The 13,708-nt window shown below is 37.3% G+C and overlaps 1 protein-coding gene across 7 annotated transcripts in view; it reads right to left on the bottom strand.

Annotated features, from left to right (window-relative positions):
- The window catches only part of WDR33 (WD repeat domain 33), a 111,468-nt gene that overhangs the window by 40,461 nt on the left and 57,299 nt on the right, over positions 1 to 13,708 (bottom strand). Inside the window, exon 8 of one of the 7 annotated variants that reach the window (XM_011235375.3) lies at positions 5,448 to 7,410. The exons of the other annotated variants lie outside the window; for them this stretch is intronic. Within the exon in view, the coding sequence (XP_011233677.1) occupies positions 7,379 to 7,410 (32 nt within the window). The 3' untranslated portion in view covers positions 5,448 to 7,378. Of the gene's footprint in view, positions 1 to 5,447; positions 7,411 to 13,708 lie in introns of those variants that run through there. 7 annotated transcript variants of the gene reach the window in all.

Here is a 13,708-nt window from a genome sequence, read left to right as displayed (position 1 = left end):
CAATTTGGGGGACAGTGCAAAAGGAATGGTGGGAGTGAAGTGTTGCCTTAAGGGATTACGGTGGTTCTGAGATGACAGTGGAAGTAAAGTATGAGGACTTGTGCAAACACAGCTTTAAAAAATAAGTCATAGTTCCAGTTCAATGTTATTTATTTAAATGTGGCTTACAATACATTTAATTTTATCAGTGACACTTCTAATCCTAAGAACCCTTACTGAAAATAGAATGATCATGTGTTATATTCCATCCCAACTCTTGATCTAGTCATGTCCTTTTAAACCCTTAATAATGCCTTTCCTAATCAGTTCCAAACTCCTTTTAAGTCAAAATCACTTCACAATGTCAATTTCTTTACGCCAGCTTTCCTTGCACATATGCAACTTAGGCAACACATATTTACTTCATGCCTGCCACGTGAGCAGTGAGGTCTTCTGTGTACTTCTGGGACCCTCACAACAACCCTGTGAGGTAGGTATCATTAGTCCCACTTGACAGAGGAAGAAACACAAACTCAGAGACTGACTTGCCCAGTGGCAGAGCTGGGACTCAAAGCCAGAACTGCTGACTCTCAGATGAGTTATGACTGCCCGAAGTAAAAACTATGACTGTACCTAGAATTTTGGAGCAGCTGCAGAAGAGTTTCGATAAAAATAAGTTTCTTCTTCCTTGTCACTTACCACTATAAACAACAATTACACTATAATCTCCTATCATTAAATTTTGAAGGTAACAATACACAAAATTTACCACTCCCATTTTATAGGGGGAAAAATGACATACCACAATTAGACCTGCAGTCATCATTAATTATGAAAAGACATAGTAAACTGGTACTAATCTACATCACTCCTCCTGGTAAATGGATACTTATAAAGAAGATATAAATGCAAATGTACTGGTTATCATAAATAATATCAGAGTGAATTCTGTGGGGATCATGAAAGTGGGCTGCTGCACAGACAGATTTACTTTCAAAACACAAAACCTTATCCAGGAACTTTAACCAAGAGAAATGTACCACAAACCTACTTGCCTAAATTATATGAAGACATGTCCTGGCATTTACACATAATTTAGACACTGATAAAAATGGTTATGTTCCCTATCAATCTTGAAACCTGTGGTAACTCTGAAATCCATTTTCCTATGCAAAAGTATGTACTGTATTTGGTAAATAAGATCTAAATGATAGTCCAATACAGTGTGTTAAAAACTTAAAATGCACACATTTTCCTGTGTGGAATGGTCTTTAGGGGAAAAACCTTATTTTGAAATGTTACTGTCCTTAGTTGTGTCCAAATCAACCATAGTCTAATGCTACTACTGCTCTACCAAAAGCACCAAAATGTAAAAAGTTCTTCAATCTAAATCCCTAAAGGTTTTTCAGGATCTCATAAGCATTCAAAGCTATCATACAGTTATGAAGATTTCAATGACCAAATATGATTATGTTCTTTATTTATTTCTACAGGAAAATTCCAGAGACCAATGACAGATCTACCAGTATCACACGGAGAAGACTGGTTTGCCTATAATGTATTTTGTCTAACACAACTAGACATTTTGCACTCTCTCATCTTGTGACACTACCCAAATGTGCTCTAGAATTCTAATAAGTACCTATGGTTAAGTCTTAACTACAAATATAGCTTTTCTAGTTCTAAAACTTACTCGTTTTTTACCAAATGCAGTATTAAGGAGAATACCCTCAACTTATTATTCAAAATGAAGAAACAAAAGAAGCCTATCTATTGCAGTTTACTGTGACACAAATTTTGTTCTGAAGACCTCCAACTTTAGAGGTATCTCTGGACTTGTCAGAGCAGATGTTCCATAAATATCTGATTTTAAAAAGTTACCACTTTTAAAGTTACAAAAACTATAAAACTACCTGATTAATCATAGGAATAGTCTTCTGTGCACTATTAATATAATAATGCAGTGTTTATTCTAGAATATATATGAAATGAAAAGACTATTAAAAGTGATACTTTTAAAACAAAAAATCAGCAATCAGCAGTAGTGCTCATGAAGACAGGAATGGCTATCTGACCCCCTCCACCATACCCAGGGCCTGGCACTTAGTAAGCAGTAATTGTTTGAATAAATGAATCAATGTAAATTTCCCCTTAATGGTCTTTGGTGAACATGACTGAGATGGACAGTGGAGCTATGAAAACATGGTCCATTGTTTGCCTTAGGTCAGTATGACAATTCATAAGGAATTTTTACAATTATTATAATCTTTAATTGTAAAGTATCTGACAGAGTTCTTAAGTCTTAAAATCTTTAAAATCCCTTTAGTAATCTGCTGCCTTGTATTAACATAGACAATACAGAAAATGAATAGCTGACTCTTCCCAGATGGAAAAAAACAACTCCTGAAGCATTACAAACCAATCCCTGGACACTAAATTTAGTGGGGTAAATCCTAGGATCCCCCAGAGAGACTAATGCAGAAACTCACACATCCTATTTCTTTTATTAAAAAGAACATGTTCTTATTTTACCCACTACTTCTAGCCAGCTGAAAACTGGTATGCATGATATGCTTCCCAACTGCTCTGTTTTGTAAAAACATAACTATTGGTATCACTGTAGCTTGTTCCAGTGACACGCCCAATGTCATTGCCATTGAATCCTGACCTAACACCATCCGCACCCCACGCCGCCCCCCCCCCCGCCCAACTGTTTCCTATATAGTGAGAAGTCAGTTTGGATTTAAATGCTTTTAAGAAAGTTAAAAAAAAAAAAAAAGGAAAGAAAAAAGAAAGGCAGTCCCTGACCGCTGAGTACTAATCTCATACTCATAGTTAAGTCTCGATGTTATTACAGACTGATCTGACATTTACAGCTAAACCATTCTGTTCTCCTGATCCCACAAGACAACTCTGAGACCAGGATGAAGTCAAACAAAAACAAGGTCACTATACAACCCACAAAATACCAAACATCTCTCTTGTGCTAAATGAGTGACAGCCCTCACTTCCTTGAACTCTCCCCCCACATTACCCAAAACCTAAATCCTGCAATATAATCTTTGTAACACCCTCTTACTGAGACACCCCACAGTTCTCCATGGTCTGTATTCTTCGCTGCAGAGAGTGACAAATCCAACTTTTTCAATTACAAGTGTGTTCCTGGTGGTCTCTGAATGAAGGGTACTGACATTTGTAAATACTAATGGTGAAATAAAAATAGACTACATCCTCTAGGGTTACAAAAGGACTCTAAAATATGGCTTATTAACACACATCTCACAATTCACAGAGAGGGCAGCTCTGGGTAACTTTGGTACAAGGCTTCTTCCATTGTGCTTTTAATGTCAAGACCATGCTAAAATGTGTTGAAAGTTCAGATAAAATAAAAAGCATTAATGACAATCACGCTGAAAATTGTTAAGGCATACAGGAAAAGCCCATCTAGCAACGTTAATTAGGAGAATGAGCAGGAGGAGTTCCCCAAGAGTCATTTCAATGGGAAGCATGCTCAAGTATATGGGCTGTACTCAAATGCAGAAGTATTTTAAAACAAGGACTCCAGGAAAATACCCAACAATAAAGACAAAGGTATAAAGAAAAGATGGAAGAGGGTGACTTTTTAATAGTGTTCACCATTACTACTGGAAAATCTGGATAACAGGCTAGCTACGAGAGGAAAGCAAGATTTTAGTATATATTCTTTCACTGAAGACTTTTTTAATATGCAAAATATCCGACTTTGCAGCTGAATGTTATTTTTGTTAAGTATGAATCACATCAGAGGTATAAAAACCAAGAATGCCAACTTAGAACAATCAAGTTTTTACAACACAAATCTACTAGACAAGTATGAACATTTTGTAAAAGAAAAAAAAAACAGTATTTTAAAGCTAAGCTATTCATAACTCTATGTTTAACATGGGAGTTAAAAATTAGAAGTCCTGAAGAACTTGAGGGGAATAATTTTTTTAAAAGCCCTTCTCTGCCCCAAAGATAAGGCAGAAAACAACTTTCTGTCAACTGTATAATCAGCTTCTTAAAAACCTATGAAAATAAAGCACCCATTACCTACCTTTCAGATAAAACTGAAAGATTTTCATGTCTAGAGTGTGGGGACATGGGGTATATATGCCACTTCCCCAAGTACCTATTGTGTCCTTCCTGGATCTGGAAGGTTTAAGTTTGCAGCGTCACATAAAAGTCATTGTCTTCAAAGGTACTTAATTTCTTAGAACCTACACTGTGTGGGAATTTTGGTTGAGAGAGAAAATATTTTCATCACCACTGCCCTCTACCTTGTAGCACAAAAAGTATTATATATATTACAATCTGATCTCCCTGCTAGATAGGCGTTACCACTTACTTTTTATGGATCATGAAAACCTTGTTACTCAACAAGCAGGAGGAGCTATGGTTTAAACTCCTCTTGGGATGCCATGGTGCAATTCAAAACTATGACTTCAATATAACAATAAGAACTAGTTTTTTAAAAAATTATGTAAAAGCTTGTTGAAGATAATACATATTATACCAAGTAATGCCTGTATACCTTACAGTAGGAAAAGGAAGTCTGTGGTCTCCTTGAGTACATGTGGTGAAGGAGGTATTAGATCTTTTAGAGAACAATCGACTAAATATTGTAAGTTACATTTTATAGTACGTATATATACTTTCACCTCTATTTGTATTAGGATATTAGAAGTAATCCAATTAAGAAGGATGACCTTTCCACTAACTCCAACCTCCTCTGTAAATCTCTTCTAAAATTTTTTTTAGAAGAGGAGCTTCATGGCCCAGTAAATTTTAGCACATTTAATTCAAATGTGATTCTACAATAATAAAAAAACACCAAAATGTTGACTACTCTCTCTTTACAGTGTAGCTAACAATGTCAAATTTTATCCTTTATGACGATCACAGTCCATGGTGTGCCTCCTCCAGGACTGAAACTTTCCTCTTTCAAATACCTTTCATCTCATACACATTAATATCCTAATATCTAGTTCCTAAATCAGAACTGTATCATCATCTTACTTCCTCACTGTGGAAGGAGAGCAGTTGGGTTTTTTTTTTCCCCCTTAAAAAAGGTCCAGGGGTGGGCACCTGGGTGCTTCAGTCGGTTGAGCATCTGCCTTCACCTCAGGTCATGATCCCGGGGTCCTGGGAATGAGCCTCAAGTCGGGCTCCCTACTCAGTAGAGAGTCCCTGCTTCTCCCTCTCCCTGCCACCCCTCAGCCCATGTTCTCTCTCTCTCTCTCAAATAAAAGCTAAAAAAGAAAAGATCCAGTGGCACCTGGGGGGCTCAGTCCGTTAAGCATCTGACTTGATCTCAGTTTCAGATCATGATCTCAGGGTCGTGAGATGGAGGGGCTCTTCGCTGGGTGTGGAGCCTGCTTAAGATTCTTTCTCACCTTCTGCCTCTCCCCCATCCTCCAACTCTTCAAAAAAAAAAAAAAGTCCAAGGGGCACATGGGTCACTCAGCTGGTTAAGCAACCGACTCTTGGGTTTGGCTCAGGTCACGATCTCAGGGTCCTGGGATCAAGCCCTCCACAGGGCTCCATGTTCAGCACAGAGTCTGCTTGTCCCTATCCCTCTGTTTCTGCCCCTCAACACGTGCCCACTCTCTTGAATAAATAAATAAATCTTCAAAAGAAGTCCAAAATGTTTTTTTAAAAAACTAAATTTAAAACAGTTCATTCAAAGAGTGAAAGTGCTTTATAGTAACTGATTTAATAACTTCTCTGCTAGAATAAACCAAATAAAAATGCCTAGCAAATTTTCTTGAAGAATTTTTGTTTTAATAAACATTTTATTTTTACCCAGAAGACCCTTGGTAATAATTTACACTTCTAGACAACATTAAAACATTAAATAAATAAAACTAAAAATGTCCTCAAAAAATCAAGTAATACACTTTTTAAAAATATAAATGGAATAGTTTCCATAAATTTCTAGAAAATGATGATTTCACCACTCCAAAAACATATAAAATATTAGTAACACCCAACTTCTACAGTATTTAACATTCAGGCCTACAGAAAGAACATTAAAACTGTGTACTGTACTATATGGTCTCAAAAAAGCAGAATCTATGGTTCAGGAATCACTAAACTTACAGCGTTCCTTAATTCCTAATGTCTCCTTTAATATCATCCTATTTGCTCTCAGAATCACTTTACCGGTTGGGCCAATATCTGCTACATCCTAGGTAAGGATTTAGCTCCCACCCTTGAACAAATTCCACCAAAGACTTTTGGGCTAGAACAGGTACACTCCAGCTAGTCTGCTGTCAGCTGGGAAGTCTAATGAGATAGGGGCAGAAGGGGTGAATCAGGAGGCCCAAAGAGATGACATTAGGTTTCTGTATTTAAGTCTCATCCACTGGGACAGAAAATACATAGAATTACAGTTTCCCCAAGACTCCTAACTTATCACTAATCCCTTACTCATTGAAGATGACAAACAGAAATGACATTCTACCAGAGTTATCAGTAGCTCATCCAACTTTATTACTACATGGATTTAGAAATTAATTACTGAGATTAAATTTGGTCAATAGGAAAAAACCTGTTCTTCCCCCAGAGAAAAATAAATGCTGTCCCAATGAAAGAGTCTAGACACCAACGACCACAGTTTGCGGCAGTATGATGAGCTGTGAAGACTTGATTTTCAGTGTATTCAGCATTGCCATTCACCATGGTGCTTGCCCAATTCACCAAACGTATTTGAAGCAATGAAAGAACTAGGGAAATGTTGGGAACGCTGCTTAAGGGAGGAGGCCATGTATAGAGAATTTTTGTTGACCACAGTAATCATTAAATATTTGATTCATTGAACAATTAAAATAGAATCTTTAAATGCTTCCATATGAGATCCTTTTTAAAAAGGCCAATTCTAAGTGTTGAATTTTTTTATACCTGAAAACATTAGAAAATCATAACAACTTGTTTAAACAAGTGATCATATTTATGGACTATCTGAAAATAGAAACTTAAACAACTGCAATAACTAATAATAATGGCTGAAAAACATTTAGATGAGAAGAGTAAAATACACTTCTGAAGGAACCACTTTTATCCTTAAATGGGCAGAAAGATGGAAGCAGGCTCTGAAATTAGCTTTGGAAATGAAATAATAGCTGACATTAACTGAACATTCTTTATGGCAGTAAACGCTTCTCACGAATTAACCTATTTAATTCTCACAACTATTCAAGAAGGTCATTACTATTACTAATCCCCATTATACAGATGAAAAAGACACAGTAACGTGACTGGCCCCAATGTCCCATGACTGCTAAGGGCGAAACTATGATTTAACATCCAGGATCCAGAGCTGTGACTGTAATAATACACAATACTATATCTTTATATACTAACTTTTATTGTGTTGCTTTTAGTAGCAGGAAACCAGTAAATGAAGGTAATCTGAAAAAATAATAGAACACAGTTTTCAGAAGAACACAGAGGCAGGGCACCCAGATAGCTCAATTTGATAGAGCCTGTGACTCTTGATCTTGGGGTCATGAGGTACAGCCCCACATTGGGAGTAGAGTTTACATAAATTTAATTAATTAATTTTTAAAGTTTTTTTTAAAGACTTAATGTTTAATTAAAAAAAAGAACACAGAGGCAAGTCAAGGAAATTAAGACAGCTGTACATAAGGGAAAGAGAGATGAAAGAAACCACAAAAGGACAAAAAAAATTTGAAAAACAGTAGAGAAAAGGGAAATCAATGAAAATATCTTTGAATGTCTAAATTACCTAATAAAAGGCTTGCATGGGGGAAAGGTATGAAGGAATCTTTAGAGTGCTGCAAACATTCTGTATCTTCACTGACAATGACCACTATACATAAAGCTTTTTTTTTTTAAAAGGCACCAGTGCACACTCTGAGAGAAAACTCTTTACAAAATGCTCATTATAGGGTATTACTGCCTCCACTGAAAATCAGTGGTTTGGAGTAAGTCATGCTAAAACAAATTTTTTTTTTTTTTTTTAAGAATTAGTGGAGGAGTGGTCAAGGAAATTATAGCCAAACCATAGGCAATCTTTTGAACTAGTCTTAAGATCATGGCAGAGGATCGTGGCTTTATAACTACATGACCGAAAGACCATTTCCAACCTAAGTTTCTACTGGATGTTTGTTACCAGTGAGGCAGTTCTGCAGAGAGCTGCAAGGTTCTTTACTCGGCCTCTGCCCTATTTAACATTTTTTTTATGAAGCTAGATGGTCTGCTTTGCAAACTTACAGGTGATCCAAAACTGGGAGTTCTCTAGATGTTAGGATTCAAAAAGATACTGTATGTTAAATTTAATGAACAGAAATTTAATATGTAAAATTTTTAACAGATGTAAGTGTAAAGTCCAGTATTTAGGTTTTCAACTTCAACTGTATCTATCGTCTGCTAGAATGGTTTACGAGTTTATATAAAAACAAATGTAGGTTTTCGATGATTAGTGTGAATTCATATAGTGTCAAGCCCTCTAACATTTTGTAAGAACGGATATTCAGAATGGTGAACCTTAATTCTTGACAAGAGATGCTCAGAATGGGCGAGGATCTGGAAATCATGAGAAAGAGTACAGGGAAATGTAGTATTCAACTTGGATAAGAGAGACCAGAGAAATTCTGTCATTTTCAAATATTTAAACGATTATGTATGAAGGTAGGGTTCAATTTATTTTTATAGATCTAGAATACAGAGGGTAGGGAGGATATTAAGACATCATATTTGGATTTAATTATAGAAATTTTTTCCTATAGAAAGAAAAGAGAAAGAGCTGTTGTATGAGCTCTTAAGCTTTCCTTGGCTCAAATTGGGAGGTTTAGCTTGCCAGCTATCAGGAAGATTACAGAAGGCATTCCCTTTTCAGATGAATGGTTCTGAGCAGGAGAAAACTCTACCTACCCCTATTCAAAGGCACCATCCTTCCTGGTGCTCCCTAGGGACTAATACAGTATTTAAAAATATGAGCAAGTTAAAGCAGATACAATTCACTGAGCTAATAACCCAAGTAACATGTGATATTCTAAAACCATGCTAATAAGGGTAACGTTCTCTCGGAATTATATTAAAATACCTTCAAAGGGAAAAAAACAGAGCCTTCAGCAGATTGGCTTTGAGAAACTGATTATTGCATTTTGGAAATATTAAACCAGTTTATAAAACAATCCATAAAAAAGGATTAATTTTCCCCTAAAAACTACCATTTCTTTTTTTTTTTTAAGATTTTATTTATTTGACAGAGAAAGAGAGAGCATGCACCTGAGCTCACACAAGCAGGGGAAGTGGCAGACAGAGGGAGAGGGAGAAGCCGACTCCCCGCCAAGCAGGGAGCCCGGTGCAGGCCTGATCCCAGGGTCCCTGGATTATAACCTGAGCTGAAGGCAGATGCTTAACCAACTAAGCCACCCAGGTGACCCCATTTCTTTCTTTAAAAAGAAATTCTTATTCTGGTCTCTATAAAGAGATCATAGTACTGTAGGTGCTTCTTACAAATTCCTGATTCTACTTAAACTTTTTTTTTAAAGATTTTATTTATTTGACAGAGAGAGAGCACAAGTAGGGGGAGCAGCAGGCAGAGGGAGAAGGAGAAGGAATGGGAGAAGCAGGCTCCCCGCCGAGAGGGGAGCCTGACACGAGGCTCAATCCCAGGACCCCGAGACCATGAACCAGGCTGAAGGCAGACACAAAACTGACTGAGCCACCCAGACACCCCTTAAATAATGGTTTCAAAATGGTTTTCTAGTATATCATTAAAGTAAAGGGAAAAACTTACTTAAAAAAAAAAACAGTATTTGTTTCGGTATTTCACTGCCCTCATTGACAAATATTTTTGATGATACCATACTTTAACCTTATAAGGATCTACCTTCTAAAAATGAAAAAGCCAAAAACATATTACATATTTATGTAATTTTATCACTCTTTCCAAAGCTCTGAATTTTAACTTTAAAAACGACCAAAGAGGGGCGCCTGGGTGGGGTCAGTCGGTTAAGCAGCTGCCTTCAGCTCAGGTCATGATCCCAGCGTCCTGGGATCATAAGCCCCACTTTGGGCTCCCTACTCAGTGGAGAGCCTGCTTCTCCCTCTGCAGCTCCCCCTGCTTGTGCTCTGTCAAATAAATGAATAAAATCTTGGGGAGGGAAGGGGAGGGGAAGAAGGCAGGAAGGAAGGAAGGGAGGGAGGGTGGGAGGGAGGGGAGAAAAGGAGAGAGCATGGGAGAAAGAGAAGGAAGGGAAGGTCAATATTTTAACCTTGGTTAAAATGGAAACGAAGCCCAATAGGAATACACTGCCAGCAANAAGAAAGAAAGAAAGAAAGAAAAGAAAGAAAGAAAATGAAAGACCCAGTTAGCTGGGAAGCTCTAAAATATAACCAGGTAACTAATTCATCAGCAAATGGAAATTCTGGCCTCACTCAAAATAAAGTGAAGCTGATAATTATAGAATAATTAATACAAAGATGCAGACTCGTTCTGAAAATCGAATGCCTGTATTCTTTTTTTTTTTTTAAAGATTTTATTTATTTATTCGACAGAGATAGAGACAGCCAGCGAGAGAGGGAACACAAGCAGGGGGAGTGGGAGAGGAAGAAGCAGGCTCATAGCGGAGGAGCCTGATGTGGGGCTCAATCCCACAACGCCGGGATCACGCCCTGAGCCGAAGGCAGACGCTAAACCGCTGTGCCACCCAGGCGCGCCGAATGCCTGTATTATTAATCACAGTGATTTGTCACTGTTAAAAAACCAGAATCTTTATATACAGGACTGTCTGGGAATTGCTCCTGCCTCTTAATTAAAACACTATTACAACAGCAGTGTGCAGATCTGACATCCCAAGAAAGCCACAAATCTATTTCAACAAGTTTTTGCCATTTTGCGTGCAACATTTAAAATAAGGACAGAGACAGAACAAAGCCCATTACAAAAATCTGAAACAATTCCTCCAAAAATGTGAACGTACCATATAAAATGAATACTTCAGAACCCTACTACACTACTTTCTTCAAATAATGTGCTTCAGACTTTATTAAGACTTATTAAGTCTTTTTTCTTCTCATAATATACTCAGATGATTCTTTACATAGGAGAACCTACCATAATCCAGTCTTTTCAGGAAAGCTGAGGGAAAAGAGCCTTAAAAGAAATTCTTCTCAAAATAAGGTAACACAGACAGAAAATCATTGTCCATATGTAAAATGGGTTTACATTGTTGTTTGGATTAAGTAAAATGCGCCTGAAGAGATTTTAATATTAATATTGCTATGTTAGTGCGAAGAGTTATTCTAATATAGGCTATTTTAAAGGAAGCTGGGTGTTTCTGTTTTTTTTTCTTGAGGAGAACAGATAGGATATTGTGGGATGTTTTGTAAACATTGTACAAGTAAAGTAGGTCCGTTAATCATAAACTATGTGGCTTGCCAATTCTACTTTAGTAAGTAAAATTATTTCCAGTAAAAAGCATCAGAGATTTTTAGAACACTCAGACTTCATAAACATGTCTTCACACAGTTCAAAACATACTGCTGAACCAAAAGATCTCTGCAGAAGGGCTGATCTCATTTATTGAAGACCACAGTCAATACAATAAGGAAGGGATACACAGAGACTTATCAAAAGTACTAATAATCTTCTTTTTCTTAAGTTGTGTGTACTCAGGGGTTCATTTCCTCTCCATGAGTGCTATAACTGAAAACTGAAAACAGACCTTACCTCCTGAATAAGTCTCAGTATAACTCCTTATGTCCATGTTCTATTTACATAAACTAGCATGTATCTTATAACCCATTTAGTTTGAACTATTCATTGTAGTTTAATTTTTCTGTTGTTAAATATATTCTACATTGAAATCCTTTAACCTGCATGGACTGTTTTGTGGGGTTTTTTTAGGATTTTATTTATTTATCAGAGAGAAAGAGAGAGCACAAGCAGGCGGAGCAGCAGGCAGTGGGAGAAGCAGGCTCCCCCTAAGCAAGGACCCCCGATGCAGGACTCAATCCCAAAACCCTGGGATCATGACCTGAGCCGAAGGCAGATGTTTAACCAACTGAGCCACCCAGGTGTCCCACCTACATGGACAGTTTTAAGGACAAATGGTAAGGGGCGCCTGGGTAGTGCAGTCGTTAAGCGTCTGCCTTCTGCTCAGGGCGTGATCCCAGTGTTCCGGGATCGAGTCCCACATCGGGCTCCTCCGCTGGGAGCCTGCTTCTTCCTCTCCCATTCCCCTGCTGTGTTCCCTCTCTCACTGGCTGTCTGTCACATAAATAAATAAAATCTTTTTTAAAATAAATAAATAAATAAATAGATAGATAGATAGATAGATAGATAGAAATAAAAATGGTAAAATGAACTTGAGTACCTAAATTAGTTCCTTCTACCTACACCCTTCTCTTCCCAAAAAACTCTATAATTCTGTCATCACAGCTCAGGAAGACATCATTACATCCATGTTGATATTACTTATAAAAGAGAAAAGAGCAGTTTAACATAGTGGTTGAGTACGAACTCTGGACCTAAAAACCTGGGTTTGAATCCTAGCCCCACCTCTTACAAGCTACCTGACCATAAGACAGGTTTACCTAACTTTTTTGTACCTTGGTTACCCATTTGTAAAATGTAGAACAAACAGTATTTACTCATAGGGTTAACAGGAAGATTAAATGAAGTTATCACAACAGGGCCACCTGGGTGGCCCAGTCGGTTAAGCATCCGACTCTTGATTTCGGCTCAGGTCATGATCTCAGGTTCGTGTGATCAAGCCCCACACTGGGATCGCATGGAGACTGATTAATATTCTCTCTCTTTCTCCCTCTGTCAACTCCCCTCGCCCTCTCACCCTGGCTCACACTCTCTTAAAAAAATAAGTTCTTAGAACATGCCTGATACATAGTAAGTGTAATGTATCAGCTATTGTTAAAACCAAGAAGGTAAAACAAAATGAAAGCATGCTGAAACTTTGTAAACTGGGTTCTTTGAAGAGCATTATGCTTCTCATTAAAGTTTACTTCAGTTTTCTTATTAATTCTGTGCTTTCAACCTCTCTCATGTACATTTTAGCTAGTCTTAAGTGATCTGCTTTTAACTCTATACAGATAAAACTACCTTTCTAACACTATCAAGACTCTTCTCCCAAATTCTCCACCATCTCAAGTGTGTGAAAATATCTTCCCTACTCAACTTTAAGAATCACGAGGGGAGGTGTCATCATACCTTGTATAAAGATTCTTCTACCAATGGCAGCATACATATAGCATATGGTCATTAACTAAAGGGATTTTAATGGCTCTATTTCACTGGAAGTCAAATGTATAAATATCAGTAAACTAGAGGCTCATTTAGATTCATGTACTTCTGGTGTGTAAATGTTCTTTTAATCCCAACCCACAAATTAAGTGCTGTAAGTAATAATGGAAAAGGATAATTGTGTATAAATCATGCTGACTTGCATATGTTTTAGTAATGAATGGTACATAATACTTCTCAATTTTTCAGTATATTCAATTTCATACCTATGGACCAATCATGATGTTTTGAGTAGTAAATCTCCTAACAATAGATCTGTGCTCATTTGAACCTTAAAAAATACTGATTACTTTCTCTTGGGTAACTTCTTCCTTTTCCAAAAAGCATGAGAACAATCTCAAAGGACACTAAAAAGCACCTAAAAATTCTGCAGTCAACAGTATGGTATCATGGCTTCCACCATGCACAGGGATCCTG

Source organism: Ailuropoda melanoleuca, chromosome 2 (genome assembly GCF_002007445.2).
Source record: "Ailuropoda melanoleuca isolate Jingjing chromosome 2, ASM200744v2, whole genome shotgun sequence".
NCBI lineage: Eukaryota > Metazoa > Chordata > Mammalia > Carnivora > Ursidae > Ailuropoda > Ailuropoda melanoleuca.
Note: the sequence above shows the minus strand (reverse complement) of the source record. Positions and strands in the feature narration are given on the sequence as shown.